Raw genomic sequence first — 27272 nt, 5'->3', positions numbered from 1 at the left:
AACCAAGTTAAACGTGTAACATCAGTTAATATTACACAAATTATTTTCTCACACAAAGATTAGACATCACACACAGCACAATGCTGCAGAGTGGAAATTCATTCTTGCAAGATTTAACAGTTTTGGAAGTCGCACTTATGATAGATACTTCTGAAACACTGTAGCTCCAAATATTGCCGAGTTATCACAATGTTGCTTTCCATGCCCGATTTTGTTGGAAGAATGATGCAAACAATTACTTTTCTTCAAAGCTTGGTGGTTTAGCAAGATATGTATTTGGTTTGGTCCAGTCCCTGCCGATACAAGTAAGTTTATGAACTACCTGACTAATCACATTCCAATAAGCAGTAAAATTTTCTGATTGGCTGCATTCATGCCATCTTACAGTCGTAAGCCTGGCCCCATTACCCCAATGACATTCCTTACTACAAGGAAAATGTCTCTGTGGCATGACCGCATCAACAAACATAACCAGCCCACTGTCTTTCAGCCACTATTGTTTTTCCATTGCAGATCTATTGCATGAATTAATTACTAACCAGATGTGTCACAACTTGCAGAATATCTGTGATATCAGCAAAGTAACAGCCAATGCTCTTATGTTGCACTACAGTTTTTTTTTTTAAACTTTACTTGTAACAAAGGTGTTTGTTAGTAATTACACCATTTCAGTGTCATTCTGTATCAATCATAAAGTTGACTGCTAATGCAATTTTTTTTTATGAACAGTGAGACGAATAAATGTAGCTGTAATGTATCCCATACCTACAACCAATGTGATGTTATAAAATTATGAACATTCAAAAGCGAAGGCTCAATTTTGATGATCCAGAATTTTTGTGTTTTCTAACAGAAGATGAGTGTGTGAATATTATTGATTGTGATGACTTAACAAAAGTCCAACAGTCCTGTTAGAGAGGTTAATCTAGTCACTGTGGAATTGTATATCAGTGGTATCCACTTGAAAGGAATTGTACCAAGAAAAATAAGTTGTAATTCCTCACACCACATCAAGATTACAATTTTAGAACTGATTAGTTTGTGAATGATATCACCTGACATGCTGGATAGTTGTTAGATGTAAGTGTGCATGTCAGACTGTGCTATAGAAGAATTGGAATGACTCAAATCTTGAAGAAATTAATAGATGTTAAATACTTACTTGTTAAGTCAGCTGAGCAATAAAGACTCTAGAAGCCAACATCTTACCACCATCTCAAGGTCTGTTACTAGGAATTACAAAACACAACAAATGTTACCCGAAGATTTCTGAATCTCATGGAAGGTCCAAAGCTTTGAAGAGAGTGAACAAGGAATTCACACTAACCTGCAACAAATGTGTGTTGCCCACATGCACTTGCTACTCTGTACTACCCCCATAATCTCTTAATAATCTGGATACTATTCAATCATTTCATTTTCTTTTGTTTATATTTCCCTTATAAATAGTTTCAGTAATTCTTGCCAAGAAATAATTAAGCTGGGATAGACAGAGTTCTCAATGTGCACTAAGTTCACCTGCAGCTCCAGAAATACCATACTCCCTTTTGAAATATTGACCTAAAAGGACCATTTAATAAATATCAATGGAATTAAGTATTTTATGCTATTTCAAAATATGTTTTGAACAGGCATGGCAATGAAACCATTATGCAGTCACAGTGTTAGGGTTCACCACTGTCATTTGCTTTTCTGCCACTAGTAGTTAACATTTGGTGCAATGCCTTCAAAACTACTTTCAATGATGTAGGTTGCCAATGTCATGAACATGCATAATTAACATTTTTAGATTAACTACAGGATTTCCAAAGTTGAAGTGTGATGTTTTAAACTATACATAATACTTAAAGGGTCTTCACTCTACATAAGGCAATTAACTTATTACTTTACCTTCTCAAGGGAGAGATCTCAAAAGTGGATGACTGGGAAAAAAGTTTAATGACTGTAATGGAGACTAACAACCTGCTTTATTCAAAAGTTATTTATGTTTTCCACAAGTCAAGACAGAATAAAGTTCTATGAGTGGAAAAATAAAACTACTTTTAAGTCACGTATCTCTTCATAACTGCATTAACAACCATATTCTCATCCAGGTATAGGATGCTGTACTTCAAAGCCAAATACAGTTACGTGTAGCAGGTATTATTTGATTGTCAATCTATGCATGCAAAACAACTGCATCAACAAACTGTTCTTCAGTATGAAAGTTGTTCCTGTTTCACTAGAATGTGCAATATGGTATACTCCTTAAAACATAAGCCATGTTGCTAGCTTCAGACATGCAAAAATATTGCCACAGTTATAGTATAGTTTCACCCCACAACTAATCTGGAGCTAACACTGGTAACCAGGGGAGCAGAGTAATACAATAATGGTGCACAAAACAATGGACGTATCTCATCCTCTGGTTAGTTATAATGGTAGTTTTTATTACTTAGCTGTAAATAAAATCAGTTGGTAGAGCACTTGCCCGTGAAAAGCAAAGGTCCCGAGTTCGAGTCTTGGTCCAACAGTAATCTGCTAGGAAGTTTCATACCAGCGCGCACACACTGCTGCAGAGGGAAAATATTCTAGCTGTAAATCACATTGTTATTCTGATCCAGGTATAAAAAGCACATGCCAAACTTCTCCACAGAATGAGTGGCAGCCTGCTTAAATGGATCCCAACAACAGATATTCCGTCACATTGCTGCTACAAAAAAATTTATAAAATTGGGCAAGATGAAAGCATAAATTCCTGTTATTAACTGCACAAAGCCAAACTGATCAACTATTATACTTTTAATAATGTCAATCATGTAGCTGCTGATAGGGCTGAAGTATGCCATATTGTGTCCTTAGTCAGATTAAGCTTCCTTGATAACTGACATCTCACTTGTCACTACGTTGTTGCCATACTCGTTGCTGACTACCACTCAGTTATAGGCAACATGCAAACTTCAGGTCACTTCACAAATGCTGTTAATGTGTCGTGCAGAGCACTGTTTAAAGTGGCCACCATGACGTACAATGCAAATGGGAGATGCTCTGTCGACGGCCAATTTTAAGTGAGCAGTCACTGAACGACATCAGACGATGGGTTTTACAGCCCAAAATTTAAACTCGTGTCCTAACCCATCCATGACTTTGTAACATGCAATGTACCTGAGGAAACAGCAATCAGCAGTAGAACTAAAATCACAATCACTATGTTCACACCATTTAAGGGTAACCTCAATGAGCAAACTCAGACAGAAAAATTTCATAAGTTTGTTTACATAGCCACATTCTGCAGAAAAAGTGCAGTTTTAGCAGTAAAAGCAAATTAGTTACATGAAACTATTCTCAACATGTCCAAGGGATGCTGTGTTACCATGCCGGCAGTCTTGGTTGCAAATTATAGGTGACAAGCAGATTCCAAATGAAAAATGCTAGAAACAAAAATAAGAGATCAATATGATGAAAATTACGTGGCAAAGTATCAGAAACAAAATTACATTTAAACCAATTACTTGAATAAAAATGAGTTGATTAAATTTAGAAAATAAGAAATGTCACTCTTAAACGAGACTCGAACCTTTGACCTCTTACAAGTCAGGTTTACATGCTAACTACTACACTGTACCATTACACTGCCAAAATCAGTTGTATTTACGGCTGCTACCCGTCGCAATGATTGTCAGCCTTCCAATGCTGAATCACTTCCTTTGCAGAAGTGAAAGTGGTGTTTGGATAGGGCTGTGTGTGTGTGTGTGTGTGTGTGTGTGTGTGTGTGTGTGTGTGTGTGTGTACTAACTGTTTTAGCAGTTTGACAATGGCGAATGGTTCATGCGCGTCATTGAGCATTGAGTACTCTGGAGGAAACCAGGTACAGCACAAAGTGTCTATTATCAAGTAATTTCAATCTAACTGTAAGTACAACATTTCACTGTGTTATTTTTGTCTCCAAACAGGAGATTTTGAAACAGAATTAACTTTACATATCACAATTCACATGGTACCCACATTGCAGAACAAACTTCTGTGGTGCATACCTCACTAAACTGTGTAATGAAGTAGCATGGCGCAAGTGTTTTCTGTACAGAAAAGGAACATCTTATCAAACTGATGTCAGATGTGTTATGTTACTTGTTCTTGCTACACTATCACTGAAACGTCGCTTAAAATTACAGAAAAGCAAGGACAATCTGATTTACAGTAGTTTTCATAACAGATTTACATATGGACAGTGAGCAGGTAGATACCTTGAAGAGGAAATTGCTGCTGAATAGGAGCTGGTGGAAAGAAAAATCCAAATGTATTATTTATCCATTAACCCATTGTTTTTCAAATTACATAATCATTACATAAGAATTTTAAACATAATTTCAAACCCCAAGCACGAAATATATACATTCACTTAAAACTACATACTTTCAAATGAAAACTTCCTAAATATCAGTACCTTCAAAAACTCTCCCACCCTCCCGTCTCACTGAACTCTCATCAATATTTGTAATTTAATGTTGATTTTCCTCTTTTTATGCTGATTTTTTAATGTAACTTGATTACAGATGTTATTTCCTTGTGGGCACTTTGATGTAAAGGAAGAAAATATTACAAGTTACCGTTTTAGGTATTACAATTTTTTTGCTGTTTAAAATTATTGACAAACAAGAAAGACTAACATTTGAGACATTTTAAATGAATACAAGCAAGAAGGGAAATGAAAAATACGCCCACATCTATTACAGAAGGTATATTGAAATAGTTTTAAAACTAACTCAATGTTCTTTGAATTTAAAAGCCAATCAGAACATTCATAAAACAAAATATTTGCAAATCAACGATGTACAACAAATACAATAAAGAAACTTCAATTATCAGCAACACTTAAAAGAAGATCATTTTAATAAGAAAGTGGGCTTACTCACTAGAACTCATTCATGAAGTTTTACTTTTAAAATATATTCTTAGATTTCTTTTCCTTTTTAAAGTCCTGTCTATTAGGTAACAGAAGACAAGCAACAAATTAAGGATATTATTTTAAAATTCCTACACGTTTTAATTCTCTTTCTGAAATTAGTGCTGGAAGCTACCAGAGAAGATCTGAATAAGGAGTATATCGTAGCCCCATTTTCTTCAAATTTGAAGCCACTTCAGGTTCCAAGTTAACTGGAAATGCTCCAGTTGTGGCTATTTTCATATTAAACCTTTATTCCTTCTTTCCTTGAGATGCAGCTTGTTTTGCCTGGTGGGCTTGAAGAACAGCAACAGCTTCTTCAACCTGTAAGCAGTAAGCCTCGATTTAGTGTTTCCTTAGGCATGAAACACAAAACTTAAAATTTTGATTATATCTCAATGGAAGAAACAAAAAAGGAAAACCAAGGGATTACCTTAGCTTTGAGAGACTCATGGTGTTCCAACATATGCAGAAGCTCTGAATTATCTATCTCGAGTAACATTCCAGTAATTTTCCCAGCTAATTCTGGATACATATGCTGAATTAAGGGGAACAGACGTTCTCCCAACATCTGTTTCTGGTCACGATGGGAAGCCTCAGCCAACATTGAGGCAGTCAGTGGTTCTTGGCCTTGAATGTGCACAGCCTGAAAGGGTGAACATTTTTTATAACACCACTCTTTGTATACATACTTTAAACCAAGGACCATTTTCCAGTTTAACACTCAAACAGAACTCTTGTCATAAAAGGAACAAAATTACTTCAAATTCAACAGAACAAAGCCACAAAGAAAAATTAAACATCCTTATATATATTCTAGATGCTTTTTGCACCTCACACTTACCTGCTGTACAGGCGGTTGCTGTGCCACAGGCATTGGTTGTGGTGGGTTACGCATATTAGCTGTGTACTTGTATGTAGCAGGACGTCCCTGAGCAGAAACTGACACAGTTGGAGCACCCATTGGACGGCCCTGGATGCTACCCGCTCCAACGGACTGTTGACCTGTAACAAAAACCAACATTAACAGGACAAAATTACCGGGATGGAAACCAGGTAATACCACCAAGACATTTCTTATATGAGCATTCTTCTGCATTTATCATCTGTGTCATTATCTGAACTACTGTACTTAAAAAAGTATAAGACTGGAAATCAAATAATCTTCATTGCAATCCCACCCACAAAGACCACTAACCTGTAATTGGCCTTGCAGACAGTTGGTTTCGAATTGAAGTTGGCTGCGCTGCAGGTCTTGGAGCAGCACGGAAAGGCAAATTTCCAAATGTCGAAGCAGTGCCCTGAGCATTAGGACGCACTTGGGGTTGTGCAGTCCAGCGTGGTGTTGCTCTTATTGGTGTCATCTGTGCTGGAGTGTAATAACGTTGCGGCTGGGCGGCAAGTGTTGGAACGAAGTATCCACCGCCTGCATTTGGCTGGAAGATCTGCTGAAATAGTTTTAGGGACAATGAATAACAAGCAAGTAATGGCCAACAAAGAAGTTAATCACAGAGTAGCTACAAAACATGGCATTTAAGACCCTACAATCTGCTCTCAAATTCACTGCCAAGAATTCTATGGAACCACAACCAAACATTACCACATGGCCATTAACTACTATAAACAACCCAGAGTTAAAATGTATTTGTTGTTTCCACTTTGGAATTATTTCACATGCCAATGCAGTGGGATACACAGGTTTAATCAGGAAAATCAATTCAGTATTAGACAAACGGGGAATATTAGGGCAAAACTAGAGATAAATTTAGCACTAAAATGCCAGCCCCAAATGAGAACTGATGCCCTGCACGACTGTAGAACTGCACTTCACTATAATATCATAAGGGACTGAGTATTATCTTAAATAATTTTACCGTCCACTTGGTAAATTAAGTCCTGTGACATTAGGAAATTAGTCAAACTAAGAAATATCATGAAAATTGGTATCAAGATTGTGAACATTAGTATTACTAGCACCTGGAATTGCATGAACATTTAATGGAAACCACTTACATTTTGGATGTTTCTTAATGTTAGTGGCCAATATTCAGTCAGTCATTTGTCAATTTCAGAATTCTTACAAGTTCGTGTGTAGTCAGTAAGTCACTGCCTAGCTTTCTATGGACAAAGAAGGTAGAGTGATATCTGGCTTCGTGCCACCAGTCCATGCAGAGAATCATGTCTGGCACATCCAGACAAGATTCACTGTTGCTGTACACCAGTATGTATACTACAAAGTCTGAGCCTGTTTTGCTATTCTTCCACTGAAGTACACTCTGTAACATCATAAATATCTACTGACCTGTCCCATTTGCTGCATTCTCATGTTGGCCATTCTCTGCATATATTGAGACGCCAAATGAGCTTTGCGGTCTTCCTTTCTTTGTGCTAGGGCAACATACAGAGGTTTAGTACCAACAATCCTACCATTCATCTCTGTTACAGCCTTAGTTGCTTCCTCAGGTGAAGAAAAGCAAACAAATCCAAATCCTTTACTACGTCCATCTTCCAGCATGACCTGAAAAAGGAAATGTCACACATTGCTGGTCTGCAACAATTTAAAATGTACGTACACCTATTTTCAGACAAAGATCTTACCTTAGCACTAGTAATAGTTCCAAAAGGTGCGAACTCTTTACGCAGTCGTTCGTCATCTATTGTGTCGTCAAGATTTTTCACATACAAATTCACACCTTGGTAGCGATTGAGACGTTCAATCTTGAGCTGCTCAAATTTTCGTTTCAGCTCTTGCTGCCTTTCAGCTTTCTTCTGTGCACGGCCCACGTACAGAATCTACATCAAGTGGAAAGTGAAGACCAACATTATTCATTCCATGTAAAATATATGAAATTTCTCTTCAGCACAGACTTCACAATCTTACTTATATTTCTAATCAGCCTTTTCACCTAAAGCATTAACAATCAGTGTATGCAAACTGTGCTCAGCACAACATTTCAAGCAATGACTGCTCGACTTTAGTTTCATACAAAAAATTTGAGTCATTTGTCGCAAAAAAGTTAATGACATAACCTTTTTTGTTTCAAGTATTTTTAAGCTTCATGATGCAAGTCTGCAGAAGGGGAAAACGTGCAAAACAGGCGAGTGCCCCTGCATTTAACCTAGACAATTGTTCCCAACAGCCTCTAAACAAAAGTACTACCAAGCTCTTGTACAATCATTTTGTGTAACTGACCTCTGTATAAAGACCTAAGACATCACTGAATATGTAGTTGGGTAGAAGTTGGTAATATGGGGTTTACAGACATTTAATTGTGGCATGCAAAAATGTAGTCAGCAAAGCATAAAATAAGAGTGGTACAGTAACTTCTTTAATGGATCAATCTCTACAGACATTTTAATTTCTTTCTGTTGGCTGCAGACTTTTGTTGGCAAGCATCTCCCACTTTTAGGATACTTAACTCTCCACAAAATGTAAGTTTGGATTCAGGGTGTCTGGATTTTCCATGTCTATAATGTACCAATGTTTGTTGATATTCTTCAACCTCCTGGTTTGTACAAGAAGTGCATTAGACTGCTTTCTTTACACAATTACTATGTCTTATTCCAATGCACAAAACACCATTACACATCTCGGTGTTACAATTCTATGCCAGTAGGTCTCCAAAGAGAATATGGCAACATACACTTTCAACCTTCACTTGGGATATCATGTTAAAATCTTTGCACCATACCACAGAGCAGAAAGCACCTATAGTACAGTAGTCTACATAGAGCTGCAACAACATTGATGTATCGCCACAGTGACATACAAAATCACATTTTAAAGCCAAATTCATGAACTCTCTACAGTGAAACAGATCATTTAAACACACATCCAAATTTTGGTTAATGTAGCTTAACTGTTATTTGAATATGGCAAACATTAATTCATAAGTTTATCAGACAATAAGCACTAAGCCGATACCTTAATCTAACAAGACAATTTCTAGATTATATTTCAGACACTACATAGCCTTTTTACAAACCGCCTTATGACACATTCCGAGTATCCCAATACCCCATTTGTTGACAAGTTCTGCTACTAAACATTATTTCAATTTTTGACAAGTACTGCATTCAACAGCATTTACTCAATTTCCTCAACCTCTTACATCTCTCAGTTTTCAGCAGTCGCAAACTTTTGAATATGAAACAGTACAAACTGTGGATTAATTGGAAGCCATTCTTTAGTTGGAAGAATGTAGTCTTATGACAAACACAGACAATTTCAAACTGATACTGAAACATCTTCAAACATAGTAATTTAACAATTAAAATTTTGCCAATTTTCTGTCAGTCTATCCATCAGTATTGGAATCAATTTTCAACTTTCTTGTTAAAAGTTTGGTGCATGTGGCAAGTGAAGTGTGAACAGAACCTCTTATCAAATCCAATGAAGTGGACAAGAACAGATTTTGTAAAGTTTCCACTTCAATAAGTGTAGAAAGCAAAGGGGTCCCAAATCAAAAAAGAACCATGCACAAAGCATTTTTTTATGTTAGATCAAGCTGCTTCTGGCCATTACATGTTTTCTACATCTTTTCTGTTTCTTTTTAATGATACAAATATAATAGAGGGAAACATTCCACGTGGGAAAAATATATCTAAAAACAAAGATGATGAGACTTACCAAACAAAAGGGCTGGCAAAGTCTCATCATCTTTGTTTTTAGATATATTTTTCTGTTTCTTTTATATGCAAGATTTAAACAGCTGTACTTACACCCAATAAAACTTTATCTACATTTTTTCTCTCTAAACAGTTCTCTAACCACTGTCTTGTAAAACATTTATACTGTGCAATTTCAATAACTTCACTGTTCGCCCCAGTGGGGAGGGGGTGACATTATGCCATTGCCCACGTAAAACCAATAACTACCCAGTTTCTTTTTCTATGCCTCCAATAGAGGTTCGAGGGTCAGTTACAGTGCAACCTGTTGCCATACTGTCAATAAACATAAGTTGTGTAGCATCAGTTGCTTACATGCTCCTCAGCTCTTGTGAACTAGTGTTTCTTTGTATTAATGTCTTAGCAGAAGTCCACCATGCCCTGACAGCAAGTCTGCCGTTTAAAAGGTTGCTCACACATTTGTCAGATCCAAAGGTATTGAGGAGTTGAAAGAATTCTGATTTGCAGACAACACCATGAAAAGGTATGCTCCATGCACAAGTACTTTGGTGCAACAGGGCAATTTTTAATTCAACACATTTTCAAAAGTGACAAAACAACTGTTGCACTGGATGTACATAGATTTCATACTAAAAATCTGAAAGGAGAAGGGCTGAAGGAGAGAACCATGAAGTATCACAAGATCATTATCTCTTGGAAACCCAGGGCAAGAAAAGTTACAACAGGTAATCAAGGTGGATATGTTCCAGTATGATGCAATATGCAGGTATGTGTCCAATTATTACAATGCAAGGAATTTTTGCTAAGTGAACTTCTTTTAAGTTACCAAGCAGCCGAGTTAATTAGTGGGGAAAACTTCTCTTCAAAAAAGAGATGTTTCTGGGACAATTTTTTCCACCAAAGAATTTTACCCCTGGTAACACAGTAGTCTTTATACAGGGTGAGTCACTATTGCCAACTAGGATAACTCCTAAAGTATGACAGGAGCTGAAAAGTTTGCGAGACAAAAGTTGCATGGCACAACAGGGGCCATAACATGGCTTGTTGCTAGATGAGGTTGCTTCAGAGATATGATTGTTAACTTTTTTTAATGGTATGCTACAGTTTGGTACAGAGTTTCCGAAAGCGGCTATCGAGACAAATCCAATTATGTGCAACAATAAGGTCTTTGAAGGTCAACAGTGGTCACCAAGGTGGCACGAATGTCCATTTACAGAAGGTGTTTGAAGTGATGACCGTTGGTATCAATGCCGTGCTGCAATCTATCATGGATTGAGAATGTTGTGCGAGGCACCTTATTTTAAATGCGTTGCTTGATGGGACACGGGATAATTTGTCATTTTCAGAAATGGCTGCAAAAACTGCACAGTCGAATGAACACCGAATGGAATATAATGAAACTACAGATACCATTAGTTTGCGACACGTTCAAAATTGTTGGCATAAACCAATTGTCAAATCCAATGCTTATAAAACGCATCCGGTAACAAGAACTGTAATTATGCTTACATTACATTTGATTCACTGGGAAACTCTCAGCTGTCAGCTTCCAACAGCATGGGCTACAGTAAGATGGGTGTGTCAACATCCATCCCAAAAACTGTACAAGCAAAGTAAATTTCTGCCAGTATCTCATCTCCTACCTTGCTTTTTAAGCAAAGTAAATGTTCATCAAAGTTGTTTTTCTGTACACACATATTCACACACTTAACATCCTACCACAAGGCAAAACAGATTTAGTATCTGTATATCAAGCCCACTGATCGGAAGCACAAATAGGCAAATGCGGCAGAATAATCAATCCCCCCCACTTTTCTCCTGGCTTCAGTCCAGAAAGCAATGGTAACAAATGAAGAAATGAGTACTCCAGTTATACAGAATGATAAATTTTCTTGTTTCATAATTTTCCCACAAATTAAATAGTAACTGGACAATGAGAAATACAATACCTCTGTGTTAGACAATCAACCATTTTTATACAAGGGCTGGTCTCAAAACTCAGCCATACGAAGAAGGTCGTTGAGGAAACGAAGGACTGCTGTAAGAACAGACTGGAGACATGGTCATATTTGCCAACTCCAGAAACAGTACTGAAGAGGGCTGCTCTTTGATTCCTCCCTCAGTTTCACGGCCACACAGCCGAGTGTTTACATAGTTTTAACTTATGTAAGTGCCCAGTACATGTATGTGTGTTCTGGTAGTAATAATTTACTGACAACCAATTAACAACACCCACCTCCTCCTCACAGCACAGAACCATTAAAATACCTGTGATCATAGCCCAGTTCTTATTTGGTTGTAACTTTGGTGACTAGCAAGTTGAAAGTTATTTGAAACATACTGCCAATAGCATTGTGCCCTCCTTCCAGAAGTGTGCATATGGAAAAGATACAACTTATGGAAACTCATGCAAACCGTTTTCACTGAGTGAAGGCAAAGTACCTTAACTTTGGCCAATAAAAAAAAAAAAAAAAAATGAAACTCCAACATTTAGGGATAGATGCCACACCCACATGGTCTTCACAGACCAGTAAACAAGCCCCTATCCCATCATCACCTTTCACAATACAATAAAGTGGCAAAACCTAAGCAAACATGAGCTTGAAGCAACCTGTATGTTGGCTGTCAAGTGTTTCGTTAATGTGTTAAAAGTTCTTTTTAACTATCATGATGGCCACAATGCTGCCACACAATCATATTCTTAACTACGAATACGGAATTCCTCACGACATCTAAAAATCTTACCTTCCCATCCGGTAGCTCTTTGCCATTAAGTTCTTCCACTGCTCTTTCGGCATCTTCCGGGTCTTCAAACGCAACGAAACCAAATCCACGTGACTTCCCATCTTCCCTTGTCATTACCTTTAAAATATAAGGCGAGTTGTGTAACTATTCGAGGACTACAAAATTACAAATTTACAGAGGGAATAGACATATGCTTACCTTATGGCTGGTGATTTTTCCATACTTTTGGAACATCTCTTTCAGCATATCATCAGTGAAGTCTTCACCAAAGTTCTTTATATAAACATTTGTGAAAAGTTTTGCCTTTTCTCCAAGTTCCTTCTCACGCTCCTTTCGTGGTACGAACTTTCCAACAAATACTTTCTTGGCATTAAGTAACATACCATTTACTTTCTCAATTGATTTAGTAGCAGCTTCTTCAGTTTCAAAATGCACAAAGCCATATCCCTTTGATACACCATTTTCATCTTGAGCAACCTGTAACACAATGCATCAAATTTGAAGTATGTGGCATATGGCTACCAACACATGTAGGCTAATAATGCCATTGCAGCAAGTAATTAGACACCCATACTGAATGAAGTATTGTAAACTTATGATTGACACATTGTGTAACTGACAGCTACTGCAACACTTTCCATTACCCTTATGTATAATTCCTCAGATCTTAGGTTTTACTGCATACTCCCAAGTAACATCTGAATTTGTGTTATACATTGAACAAAATAGGTAAGAGCATTTCAAATTAATATTTTTGAGGTAGGTACTACACATAATTACCCTTAACTGTAGAGATACTGTGCCCTGAAGCACGAGACATACAGTCTACAAGATACAGAAATCTCGCTCAAGCTACTTTGGCCTGTCTGGAGTAATTAAGAAACGTTTCCAGCGAAGTACCAGTGAGCTTATGACAAAATGAACACAATACTTCACACTTCCATACGGCGTCTTAAGACTAATATCAAGGAGAGTTCGTGTAATCAGATGAACAAACTTGCAGGCGCCCACAATGAACCACGAAGACTTAATTCATACAACTAACACTAAAGTGATAAAGAGTTATTTTAGGTTTCTTCATTTAAAACTGATTCACCACGTGTTACTCACCTTGCAGCTTAATATATTTCCAAACGCGGAAAACGTGTCATACATGGCTTTGTTATCAATACTTTTGTCTAAATTCTTAATGAAAACATTGCCAACGCCAGACTTTCGAAGAGAGGGATCTCGCTGAGACCACATGATACGAATTGGACGCCCTTTAATTATATCAAAATTCATAGTGTCCAAAGCTCTCTCCGCTGCAACAGTTTAAACAGAAATTAGTGAAGTCGTAAGTGTTGCAGAAGTCATGGTACGCTTTAGAAAACAGCTTGCACTTACCATCGGCAGGTTGCTGGAAGTTGACATAAGCGTATCCCAGTGAACGACGGGTTATCATGTCCCTGCAGACACGAATAGACAGCACAGGTCCAGCAGTTGAAAACTTTTCAAACAGTACAGCTTCTGTAACATCTTGATGCAGGTCGCCCACATACAGCGAAGCCATAGGATAGTTTGGCCCTCCTGGATTCATTTTCGTAGCACTGTTTCTCTAGATCCGCAGTAGCAAATTCAGATGCAGACTGATCACAGAAGTCTTCTGTCGATGCGGTTGCACAAACGTCTTCAATACTCCTCAATATGCCCACGTTGTATGATCACAGAACCACGCGTTTCGGTTAAATTATTATAATTTTCTCGATTTTTTCTATTTTTTTGTGTTTTTTGACTTTTAAATTTTTTTTGGCTTTTTATAAATTATATCACGAAATTAAGGTGGGTTGTGTAACCTATATTGCAGGCGACACAACCTCACATTAACGAACCCTACTCCTGAAAGAGGCAGAAGCAGTGAAAGTAGGTCGGCTAACGCTTTTATACGCACGGCATTTGTATCCTTCCGCAATGGCTGAGACAGAAAAGTAGTACGTACTGAAACATCAAATTAAACCACCCTTGTAGAATACCTTTTGATTTGTTGCAGTTTATCTGAAGAAAATTGAAAAATATATATAGTTTGGGATATTTGGTAGTGCAACACCGAACATTTTAAGTAACTGTTAGGTCCCCATTTTCCGCCGTTAACAATCGACTGGCACGTTGTCGTTGGTGTACCACGTGATTCATGGCGTCACGTAGTTGCGTTTAGTCGTCCTGAAAGCAACGAGAAAGAACGGACTACTGCAGTATTTGACATTTTTATGTTAATAATAAAATTTATTTAATAACTGCTGCATCTATGCATCTACTTTTAATCATTGTATCCCGCTATTACACCAAATCAATTTAGGGCGTCTACAGTAATACCATGCTGTACTGCTTGGACAGAAGTATTGCAATGAAACCGCTCCAAACGAATTACTGAATTATTCAAAAATGTGTGAAATCTTATGGGACTTAACCTGAATTATTCAGATTCTTTTTATACACATTTCAAACAGGTGAATTTATATTTACCATATTATTATGTAAATGTTTCATACGAATTTCGACCGTGGTATTTTTTATCTTTTCGAAATGTACCAAAGATTATATAAAGTATTATTTAACGAAAGAAATGTGTGTTAGTGGTAAAAGTTAGTCTGATTGGCATGAAAGAAGTTCCTATTTCGTGTACGGAATTTTCAAAACCTAACGAAAAGTTTTAGTTTATTTTTATTATGTATCAAAATAATTTTGCAATATCATTTCTTACACTTATCTTCTGTATAGAAATACCTGGGACACAACGAGAAAATAACTATACAATTGTAGATAAAGCAGTGGAAAAGTAAACTGATGTTTGTACCTACAGTGTGCTAACCTCCTGAAGCACATGGCGGAGAGTGAGTCCCACTGTACCAGCTACTAGTGTTTTCTCCCGCTCTCTTCACGCATAGATCGCGGGAAAAATGATTGCGTGAATGTCTTGTGGGAGCGATACACAGAGGATCGTTACATGTCCATACATCCATCACTTAACGCTGGTTCTAGAAACTTTCTAAATAGATTTTCACGGGATAGCTCACGCTTATCTTCAGGCGTCCGTCAATTCAGTTCTTCCAGCATTTTCGCGACGCTCTCCTATGGGTCGAACAAACCTGTGCCATTCGTGGTGCACTTCTTTGTATCTGCTCAGTAGCTCCTGTTAGCCTTGCATGGTACAGGTCCCACAAACTTGAACAATATTGTAGGATGTGTCAAACGAGTGTTTTGTATGTAGTCTACCAATGAACCGAAGCCTGCCATTTGCTTTAACTACAACTTATACTATGAGATGGTTCCATTTCATATCCCTGCGAATTGTTACACCCACATATTTTTATGCTTTGATCTGTTCCAGCTGTGATTCACTGATATTACAGTCACAGGAAACTACGTTTTTTTCGTTTTGTAAAGTGCACAATATTATATTTCTGAACATTTAAATCAAGTTTCCAGTATTTGCGCCACTTTGCAATCTAATCAAGATGTGAGTGATAATTATGCTGTTTCGTTTACACAGTACATCATTAGCGGTAAGTCTGAAGTTACTATTAATAAACAACGTAAAGAGAAAGGGGCTCAACACACTTTCCTGAAGTGTCACGTAAATAGCGTCTCTTTTTTTTTGTCTTTGCTATCAGATCAAGGAGAAAAGTAGCTACATGACAGCTTTTTTTTTTTGTGGTTTTAGGGCGCACAACTTCAACGGTCATTAGCGCCCAGACTATGTTAGGAATGCACCGCGAGTCACAAGTTTAAAACAGCAACGAAACGGAAAACACGATAAAAGACAGACTGAGGCATAGGATTTAAAAAAAGGAAAAACAGCATAATCAAATGTCCTTAGAGAGGGTTGTCAAATTGATAAAATGAAGAACGCGAGCAGCTGCTCGTGGGTCATCCGCTAAAAGGGCTTCTAGAGTACATGGCAGGCCAAGATCAAGACGCAGTGTGTTAAAATCCGGACAGGACGTTAAAATGTGGCGGACCGTCAGCAATTGCCCACATGGACAGAACGGTGCCGGCGCAGCCGTCAGCAGATGGCGATGGCTGAACCGGCAGTGTCCAATTCGTAACCGGGCCAAAACTACCTCCTCCCGCCGAGAAGGGCGTGAGGAGGACGTCCAAGCCACGGGAAGAGGTTTCAAGGCCCGAAGCTTGTTGTCTGTAAGTGCAGCCCAATCGGCATGCCACAGCGATAAAATGCGCCGACAAATGACCCTGCTAAAATCTGACGAAGGGACACATCAAGAAGCTGTCCGAGGCTGGAGGACCACAGCCTTGGCCGCGGCATCTGCAGCTTCGTTCCCAGGGATACCGACATGGCCAGGAACCCACATAAAGCTAACCGGAGAACCGACGTCCACCAGCTGCTGAAGAGAGCGTTGGATGACAGCTTTGAACCTCTGACCTTTAAACATTTGCCATTATGATTTTGGTTATACGCGGTTAGCAAATTTAGGCTAACATGGAGAGTTTCTGTACCAGACCAACCATTTCATTCTTCATTTTCTATTCAAAACCACGATGTGGTTATAACTAAACTTTCGCTATTTAAGGCACTGTAGACGGAAAAACTATTTAACGTATAGGTACCCAACCAGGAATGAAGTTCAGACTGTGCGCTGTAAGATTTGCGTTGTGGCTAGTTTTAGTGTCATGACTTGCCGTTAGACGCCGGTGCCGGTACGGCGAAGTAAGGCTGGAACAATCATCATTCATCAGTGCGCATTATAGTTGCAGATGGCAACATGGATCTGGACAAGGTGAGCAGGGCTGTACTCGTTAAGCTGTAGTATCGAAACAAAAACGATAGTGCTGCTCTTCGCGAGTATCGAAGCATTAAAGGATACGGCAGGTTCTCTTTCCGCATCGTGGTTGAAGTACATGATTCAGAAGTTCGAATTAATTGGGAATTGCTCTTGGGAGAGGCCGACGACCAATTGCGCCACAATTTGTTGACGAAGTTGCTGTTTCCACGGCTGAGAATGCTGGACACAATAGGCAAACTTGCACCCCAAGAACCTAGGCCATGCAGCGTGAACGATAACCGTTACTGAGATCTGCTTCACCAACATGTGATCACTGCTCTACGGCAGGGAGGTGCTTTGGACTCAACCGTTTTGTTGCACGATGTACCTTTCTACCTCACACTGATCGTAAGGTGACTCGGTTACTCCGTAACAGGTTTCGAAAAAATCGAATCATTCGCCGATTGTTCCAAACTGCATGCCCACCAGTACCACTAGACCCACCAGTATCACTAGATTTGAACCCTTTAGATTTCTGGCTGTGGAGTTACCTGAAGGACAGCGCTTATCAACGAGACACTAACGCACGTTGGATGTTGAAAATGAGCACAGCGAGAGAGGAAGCCAACATACCACCGGCGATGTTTCTGAGATTAGTACAGCAATATTTAGTCCGGTTCCATGCTGTCGTGAATGCAGATGGTCTCCACTATGAGCAATGTCTGTAACCTGGAACGTCAACACGGTATGCAATTAGGAAATGTTACCTTCTTATGTTGGATTCCGCAGAAATGTTGAAACACGTGAGGCAATACTGACCCTACGACTTATCTTAGAAAATAGATTAAGGAAAGGCAAACCTACATTTCTAGCATTTGTAGACTTAGAGAAAGCTTTTGACAATGTTGACTGGAATACTCTCTTTCAAATTCTAAAGGTGGCAGGGGTAAAATACAGGGAGCGAAGGGCTATTTACAATTTGTACAGAAACCAGATGGCAGTTATAAGAGTCGAGGGGCATGAAAGGGAAGCAGTGGTTGGGAAGGGAGTGAGACAGGGTTGTAGCATGTCCCCGATGTTATTCAATCTGTATACTGAGCAAGCAGTAAAGGAAACAAAAGAAAAATTCGGAGTAGGTATTAAAATCCATGGAGAAGAAATAAAAACTTTGAGGTTCGCCGATGACACTGTAATTCTGTGAGAGACAGCAAAGGACTTGGAAGAGCAGTTGAACGGAATGGACAGTGTCTTGAAAGGAGCGTATAAGATGAACATCAACAAAAGCAAAACGAGGATAGTGGAATATGGTCGAATTAAGTCGGGTGGTGCTGAGGGAATTAAGATTAGGAAATGAGACACTTAAAGTAGTAAAGGAGTTTTGCTATTTGGGGAGCAAAATAACTGATGATGGTCGAGGATATAAAATGTAGACCGGCAATGGCAAGGAAAGCGTTTCTGAAGAAGAGAAATTTGTTAACATCGAGCATAGATTTAAGTGTCAGGAAGTCGTTTCTGAAAGTATTTGTATGGAGTGTAGCCATGTATGGAAGTGAAACATGGACGATAAATAGTTTGGACAAGAAGAGAATAGAGGCTTTCGAAATGTGGTGCTACAGAAGAATGCTGAAGATTAGATGGGTAGATCACGTAACTAATGAGGAGGTATTGAATAGAATTGGGGAGAAGAGGAGTTTGTGGCACAACTTGACAAGAAGAAGGGGCCGGTTGGTAGAACATGTTCTGAGGCATCAAGGGATCACCAAGCTAGTACTGGAGGGCAGCGTGGAGGGTAAAATCGTAGAGCGAGACCAAGAGATGAGTATACTAAGCAGATTCGTAGATTCGAAAGGATTTAGGTTGTAGTAGGTACTGGGAGATGAAAAAGCTTGCACAGGATAGAGTAGCATGGAGAGTTGCATCAAACCAGTCTCAGGACTGAAGACCACAACAACAACAACATCCAGAGTGATTCCGTGAGGATGTTACAAACTTGCAGGAGTGATGGAGAAAAGTAATTTTATTAATTTGAGGAAAAGGACGCTGGCGTCTTTCTTTATTTCCCTACCGCATGTGCTTTACAAATGTTTCCAAAAAGTTTCATTTTCTATGATCACTCGTTTTTCATGGGGGTCCTTTCAGCTAGCGAAAGTTCAATTATAATCACTCTGTACATAGACAAAAAATCAGATCCAACACAGAAAGAGCAAGATAGCACGCATAAATCTTTCAGATATATATGTGTGACAGAAAAACTGGAGTTGTGTACACGTGGCAACAGTAGGGGTGCAACTGACCTTGTTCCAAGGAAATAAAAAAGCAAAACAACGAAGACTAAAAACGCGGTGACTGTTCAATGAAGCCGGACGGAGTGGCCGTGCGGTTCTAGGCGCTACAGTCTGGCGCCGAGCGACCACTACGGTCGCAGGTTCGAATCCTGCCTCGGGCATGGATGTGTGTGACGTCCTTAGGTTAGTTAGGTTTAATTAGTTCTAAGTTCTAGGCGACTGATGGCCTCGGAAGTTAAGTCCCATAGTGCTCAGAGCCATTTGAACCATTTTGTTCAATGAAAATCGTCAGAAAATTATTTCTTTCATGACACAGGTAGACGTCAGTTTATTCTTCACAGTATAGGTCACAAATAAAAACTGCTCTTGGTTGTGGTCATTTATATAATGGGAACTTTAATCATGAGAAATTGTTAGAGGAGACATAAAATTAATCAACCAGACTGATGGGAAGTCATAACTTACATGCAAGACGGCAAAGAGAATGAAACGGTTTGTACATATCATTCTCTGCACGTCACTGTGAAGAGTACGGCTGAGAGTGCCGTTGTATCAGTTATAAGGGCTTCTTCCCGTTCCTTTCAAGTATGGAGCGCGGGTAGAATGACTGTTTAAATGTCTCTGTGCGTGCTGTAATTAACCTAACCTTGTCCTCACGATCCCGTGGGGAGCGACATGTAGAGGGTTGCTGTATATTCTTAGAGTCGTCAGATAAATCTGGTTCTGGAATCTTTGTAAGTAGGCTTTCTTGGAATAATTTGCATTTACCTTCCAGTATATGTCAGTTCAGTTTCTTCAGCAATTCCGTGACACTCTTTTACGGGTGAAAGAGACCTGTGACCATTCGTGCGGTCCTTATTTCTGTTCAGTACACCCTGTTAGTCCCATTTAGTATGACTCCCACACACTTCAGCAATATTCTAGTGCGGATTGTACGAGTGTTTTGTAAGCAATTTCCTATGTAGCCTGATTGCGTTTCTCTAGTAGTCTACCAATGAACCGAAGTCTGCCACCCACCTTACCTTCGACTGAGCCTATGTGATCGATCTAAGTCATACCCATACAAATTTTACACCCAGGTATCTGTATGAGTTGACCGATTCTAGTTCTAGCTCACTGATAGTCTACTCATAGGCTACTACATGTTTCCGTTTTATGAAATGCATAGTTTTACAATTCTGAACATTTAAAACAAGTTGCCAATCTTTGCACCAATTTGAATTCTTATCAAAATCCGATTGAATATTTCTGCAGCTTTTTTCAGACTGTACTTCATTATAGACGACTGCATCATTTCCGAAAATGAGAGGTTACTATTATTGCTGCCTGCAACGTCATTAATATACAACATGAACAGCAAGGGCCCCAACACACATCCGTAGTTGGTTCTACATCACTCCGGCCGGCAAATGTCCAGTAAGCGTGGGCTTTAAAATGCATACCTTAAGAGCTATGATCACTTGTTCATCTTCGCTAATGTGAAATATATCTCTCCCATTGAACAAGTGCTCACAGTTCTCTAGTTATGTATTTTAAAACCCATGTTTACTGGATTTTTTTCTTGTTTTGGTCCATACTACCACCTCTGAAAGTTTCCTATCCTATGAGTTTAGTAACAATAATACTGGTACATGTAGTCCACTGCCGGAAGTACCGGAGGTACACTACTGGCCATTAAAATTGCTACACCACGAAGATGACGTGGTACAGGCGCGAAATTTAACCGACAGGAAGAAGATGCTGTGATATGCGAATGATTAGCTTTTCAGAGCATTCACACAAGGTTGGCGCCGGTGGCGACACCTATAACGTGCTGACATGAGGAAAGTTGCCAACCGATTTCTCATACACAAACAGCAATTGACTGGTGTTGCCTGGTGAAACGTTGTTGTGATGCCTCGTGTAAGGAGGAGAAATGCGTACCATCACGTTTCCGACTTTGATAAAGGTCGGATTGAAGAATATCGCGACTGCGGTTTATCGTATCGCGAAATTGCTGCTCGCATTGATCGAGATCCAATGACTGTTAGCAGAATATGGAATCTGTGGTGTCACCGCCAGACACCACACTTGCTAGGTGGTAGCTTTTAAATCGGCCGCGGCCCGTTAGTATACGACGGACCCGCGTGTCGCCACTGTCAGTGATTACAGACCGAGCGCCGCCACACGGCAGGTCTAGTGAGACGTCCTAGCACTCGCCCCAGTTGTACAGCGACTTTGCTAGCGATGGTTCACTGACAAATTAAGCTCTCATTTGCCGAGACGATAGTTAGCATAGCCTTCAGCTACGTCATTTGCTACGACCTAGCAAGGCGCCATTTATCCTTTGCTATGTATCTAATGAAGCATGAACCATCTGACCGATGTACACCAATTATGGATTAAAGTTAAGTATTACATCAACTCCGTACTTCATTTATTAGACTCAACTCCTTTAATTGTTCCAGACCTCACGCCAGTCCACGTGAGTTTAACGCGTGCATTTCGGCCTCCTCTAGCTATACGGTGTTGGCTCTTCTGCCAACACATCAGAATCGGTGGGTTCAGGAGGGAAATACGGAACGTCGTGCTGGATCCCAACGGCCTCGTATGACTAGCAGTCGAGATGACAGGCATCTTATCCGCATGGCTGTAATGGATCGTGCAGCCGCGTCTCGATCCCCGACTCAACACATGGGGACGTTTGCAAGACAACAACTATCTGCACGAACAGTAAGACGACGTCTGCAGCAGCATGGACTATCAGCTCGGAGACCATGGCTGCGGTTACTCTTGACGCTGCATCACAAACAGAAGCGCCTGCGATGGTGTACTCAACGACGAACCTGGGTGCACGAATGGCAAAACGTCATTTTTTCGGATGAATCAGGTTTTGTTTACAGCATCATGATGGTCGCATCCGTGTTTGGCGACATCGCGATGAACGCACATTGGAAACGTGTATTCGTCATCACCCGGCGAATCACCCGGCTTGTTGTTGGTATGGGGTGTCATTGGTTACTCTCCTCGGTCACCTCATGTACACATTGACAGCACTTTGAACAGTGGACGTTACATTTCAGATGTGTTACGACCCGTGGCTCTACCCTTCATTCGATCCCTGCGAAACCCTACATTTCAGCAGGATAATGCAACACCGCATGTTGCAGGTTCTGTACGGGCCTTTCTGGATACAGAAAATGTTCGACTGCTGCCCTGGCCAGCACATTCACCAGATCTCTCACCAACTGAAAACGTCTGGTCAATGGTAGCCGAGCAACTGGCTCGTCACAATACGCCAGTCACTACTCTTGATGAACTGTGGTATCGTGTTGAAGCTGCATGGGCAGCTGTACCTGAACACGCCATCCAGGCTCTGTTTGACTCAATGCCCAGGCGTATCAAGGCCGTTATTACGGCCAGAGGTGGTTGTTCTGGTTACTGGTTTCTCAGGATCTATGCACACAAATTGCGTGAAAATATAATCACATGTCAATTCTAGTATAATATATTTGTACAATGAATACCCGTTTATCATCTACAGTTCTTCTTGGTGTAGCAGTTTTAATGGCCAGTAGTGTAGTTTGTTGAACATTTAAATCCTTCTACTTCTTTTTGTTGGACTTTGTACTTTTCCAGTCATTGTTCGTAATGCCAGATATTTTGTTTTCCAGATACACAGCAAATGTCTATGACTTAAAGCTGATTTTTTTATTTTATTTTATTTTATTTTTTACTTCATTCACAGCTGTGGAATGATACAAGTGATCGTTACTAATTTTGGCTATGACTGACCGTATCAATGTCAAAGTGTGGTATATGGTAACGAATGTGACACGTTACACTATAACCAACCAGTCCAAATGTGAAGCTGACCTCTAACAGCTAAAACCGGTCATGATTCTCTGCATCACTTAGAAGCTGTGACTTAAATAAGTTATGGTTTTGGCCGAGAATTAGATACTTTTTCTTTTTAGCACATTGCATTTTACGTTAAAAGTGGGCTTGTCAGACACACAACAAGGAGCACAGGCTGACCAAAGGAAAGCCATAATTTTGAATAACATGATAGAGAATTACGGAGAATCAATATTAAACTTACCATCAAGACAAACCTCATGGATACTTTGCTACAAACATACTTTCTTTGATATTTTTAAAGCCACAATTTTCCACTTATTTCTCTTCTTTTGTTACAGCATAATAATTATCACATATATCAAATGGTATTATTTGCTGTTTGTTTGTTCTTGTTAAAGTTCATGCAGAATGCTCAACAACGATGTGGGTGGTAATGACAAAAAGTGTGTTACCACATCTCTCAGATATAACAGTAGTCATCAATGTGTCATGCATCCTATCAATGATGTACAGTGTCTCATTTCTACAACAGTTACAGATATTACTTGGAAAATAATTCATATGCTACTCACTTACATTCACAGAGGTAACTAGTAACTTACGTTTACAAGCTCATTAATGGTGTAGTAGGGTCTCTGGAGAATGACATATTCCTGCTATCTGTCCATTTTTCGTTAGTTTGTCAAAAGTTGACATGTTGAAAAACGTGGCTGCAGTACATGTATATGGTTTATAATTTAAGCAGCAATCAGCCGCAATAATGTTGTAAGAAATTTTATTGAATTCCACCTATTACCGGTTTCGGATTTGCTACAAATCTATTTTCAGATGGCTTTTACAGCTTTTTTTGCTTTCCTGCTGGGACCTCATTTTGTGTGATTCGGCCATTATTGGCACCTGGGAGTGAAGGCGATTCGGTCGGCTTATGGTGAGTCAGCGTGTAATCTATGTTAATAGTATATTCAAAACTGGTCTGAAAGCATTGACAGTACGATGCATTTTCTTACTTTTCCAGCACTTGTTTACTGTTAATGCCACCGCGTGTTTCCGTTAACAGCCAAGTGCAATAATGTTGTGGATGAGTAGTATTTGTTCCACATACTCTGTAAACAACCGTGAGGTACTTGGCAGAGAGTACGTACCACTGTACCAGTTATTAGGGTGTCTTCCTGTTCCTTTCACGCATGGGGCGCGGGAAGAATGACTGATTGAATGCCTCTCTGCAACCAGTAATTATTTTAATCTTATTCTCACGATCACTATGTGAGCGATACGTAGTGGGGTTGTAGTATTCCTAGAGTCATCATTTAAAGACTGTTCTTGAAAAAAGCCTGTTCTTGAAACTTCGTTAATAGACTTTCTCTGGATGTCTGTCGTCATAAGTTTCGAGTCCCGTTCCTTCAGTCTCTCTGTGACACTCTCCCACTAATCAAACAAACATGTGACCATTCGTGCTGCCTTTCTCTGTACACGTTCAATATCCACTGCGAGTCTTACGTGTTACGGGTTCCACACACTTGAACAATATTCCACGCCGTACAGCAATACTCGAAAATAGGGCAGACAAGCGTGGTGTAAGCGGTCTCTTTAGTAGACCTGTTGCATCTTCTAAGTGTTCTGCCAATGAATCGCAATCTTTGATTGGCTCTACCCACAACATTATCTATATGATCGTTCAAATTTAGGGTATTTGTAATTGTAATACCTACGTATTTAGTTTAATTAACAGCCTTCAGAATTGTGTGACTTATCACGTAGTCGAAATTTAGTGGATTTCTTTTAGTACTCATGTGAATAACTTCATACTTTTCTTTATTCAGGGTCAACTGCCACTTTTCGCATCATACAGATATCTTATCTAAATCATTTTGCAATTCGTTTTGGTCATATGATGACTTTACAAGACGGTAAATGACAGCACCATCTGCAAACAATCTAAGACGGCTACTGAGATTGTCTCCTATGTCGTTAATATAGATCAGGAACGATAGAGGGCCTATAACACTTCCTTGGGGAACGCCGGATATTATTTCTGCTTTACTCGGTGACTTTCCGTCTATTACTACGAATTGTGACCTTTCAGACAGGAAATCACGAATACAGTACGCTTGTGAGGAACGGTGTCAAAAGCCATCTGGAAATCTAAAAATATGGAATTAATTTAACATCCCCTGTCGATAGGATTCATTACTTCATGAGTAAAAAGGGCTAGCTGTGTTGCGTAAGAACGATATTTTCTGAATCTGTGCTGACCACGTGTCAATAAATCGTTTTCTTCGAGGTACTTCATAACGTTCGAATACAATATACGTTCCAAAACCCTACTGCAAATCGACGTTAGTGATATGGGCCTGTGATTCAACGGATTACTCCTGCTTCCATTTTTGGGTTTTGGTGTGGCTTGAGCATTTTTCCAGTCTTTAGGTACGGATCTTTCTGTGAGCGAGCAGTTGTACATAATTGCTAAATATGGAGCTATTGTATCGCCGGACTCTGAGAGGAATCTGACTGTTCTACAATCTGGACCAGAAGCCTTGCTTTTATTGTGATTTAAGCTGCTTTGCGACACCGAGGATATCTATTTCTATGTTTCTCATCTTGGCAGTTGTTCTTGATTTGAATTCAGGAATATTTACTTCGTCCTCTTTGGAGAAGGAGTTTCGAAAAATCGTGTTTAATAACTCTGCTTTAGTGGCGCTGTCATCAGCGACTTCACCGTTGTTATCGTGCAGTGAAGGTATTGATTGCGTCTTGCCACTGGTGTGCTTTATGTATGACCAGAATCTCTTTGGGTTTTCTGCCAGATTTCGAGACAGAGTTTCGTTGTGGAAATTATAAGCATCTCGCATTGAAGTACGCGCTATATTTCGAACTTCTGCAAAACTTTGCCAGTCTTCGGGATTTTGCGTTCTTTTAAATTTGGCATGCTGTTTTCGCTGTTTCTACAACAGTGATCTGACCCGTTTTGTGTACCATGTGTGATCATTACCATCACTTATTAACTTATGTGGTATGTATCTATCAAATTGCTGTCGATACTATCTCTTTGAAATCATTCCACGACTTTTCTACGCTTACATGATCAGATCGGAAGAAGTGCAGACTGTCTCTTAAACGGTGTTAAGAGCATTATTATCAGCTTTTTAAAATAGATGTACTTTGCGTTTCTTTTTGATGGTTGTAGGAGTTGAGGTATTCAGCCTAGCAGCTACTGCCTTGTGGTCGCTAATCCCTGTATTCGTCACGATACTTTTTTTTTCACTATGGGACTCAACAACTGCTGAGGTCATTAGTCCCCGTCACGATACTCACTATTTGTCCAGGATTATCTGTTGCTAAGAGGTCAAGTGTGCTTTGGCAACCATTTACGTTTCGAGTGGGCTCATGAACTAATTCTTCAAAATAATTTTCTGAACAACCATTCAATACAATTTCAGATGACGTTTTATATCTGCCGCCGGCTGTAAACGTATAATTTTTCCAGCATATCGAGGGTAGAATAAAGTCACCACCGACTATAATTGTATGAGTGGGGTACCTATTTGAAATGAGACTAAAGTTTTCTTTGAACTCTTCAGCAACTATATCTTCTGAGTCGGGGGGGTCGGTAAACGCTTCAATTAATAGTTTAGTCCGATTGTCAAGTATAACCTCTACCCATACTACTTCGCAAGAATTATCTACTTCAATTTCACTACAAGGCAAACTCCTTCTGACAGCAATAAATACTCCACCACCAATTTTATTAAATCTATCCTTTCTGAACACTGTTAGATCGTTTGAAAAAAATTCTGCTGAACTTATTTCCTGCTTTGGCTAGCTTTCTGTACCTATAACTATTTGAGCTTCAGTGCTTTCTATTAGGGCTTGGAGCTCTGGTTCTTTCCCAACACAGCTACGACAATTTACAACTAAATTACCAATGGTTTATACAACTAACTTACTGTGTTTTACCTGCCCCCTATTAGACGGACGCCCTTTCTGTGGTTCCCTGAAGCCCTCTAACCTAAAAAACCGCCCAGTCCCTTCCACACGGTCCCCGCTACCCATTTGTGGCTCTGGAGATGCCGAAGTTCACAAAACCTGTATATG

General features: G+C 39.5%; 1 protein-coding gene across 2 annotated transcripts; it reads right to left on the bottom strand.

The window, feature by feature from the left end:
• Window positions 1–4277: 4277 nt before the first annotated feature.
• LOC126161947 (polyadenylate-binding protein 4-like) lies at window positions 4278–14193 on the bottom strand. 2 transcript variants are annotated; one of them, XM_049918127.1, is made up of 10 exons: window positions 13682–14193; window positions 13406–13599; window positions 12494–12772; window positions 12296–12412; window positions 7520–7714; window positions 7224–7439; window positions 6120–6369; window positions 5766–5926; window positions 5355–5567; window positions 4278–5245 (listed from the first exon to the last, which is right to left on the bottom strand). In XM_049918127.1, exons 1-10 carry the CDS (start codon window positions 13872–13874, stop codon window positions 5174–5176), a joined length of 1890 nt encoding a protein of 629 aa, XP_049774084.1. In that variant the 5' UTR covers window positions 13875–14193; the 3' UTR covers window positions 4278–5173. The 2 variants fall into 2 exon arrangements, with proteins under 2 accessions (XP_049774084.1, XP_049774085.1); XM_049918128.1 differs by having other exon boundaries at window positions 6120–6366.
• Window positions 14194–27272: the final 13079 nt, after the last annotated feature.

The sequence above is a fragment of the Schistocerca cancellata genome, chromosome 2 (genome assembly GCF_023864275.1).
Source record: "Schistocerca cancellata isolate TAMUIC-IGC-003103 chromosome 2, iqSchCanc2.1, whole genome shotgun sequence".
Taxonomy (NCBI): Eukaryota; Metazoa; Arthropoda; class Insecta; order Orthoptera; family Acrididae; genus Schistocerca; species Schistocerca cancellata.
The sequence above is the reverse complement of the archived record's forward strand: the minus strand, read 5'-3'. Positions and strand labels throughout refer to the sequence as shown.

What these genes read in the sequence shown, in the direction of transcription:
- LOC126161947 (XM_049918127.1), bottom strand. Translation starts at nt 13,874, where the DNA reads ATGAATCCAGGAGGGCCAAACTATCCTATGGCTTCGCTGTATGTGGGC. An exon ending in AGCAACCGCCTGTACAGCAG is followed by an intron (nt 5,568 to 5,765) that starts GTAAGTGTGAGG and finishes TCACCCTTTCAG; the next exon opens with GCTGTGCACATTCAAGGCCA. An exon ending in ATGAGTCTCTCAAAGCTAAG is followed by an intron (nt 5,246 to 5,354) that starts GTAATCCCTTGG and finishes TACTGCTTACAG; the next exon opens with GTTGAAGAAGCTGTTGCTGT.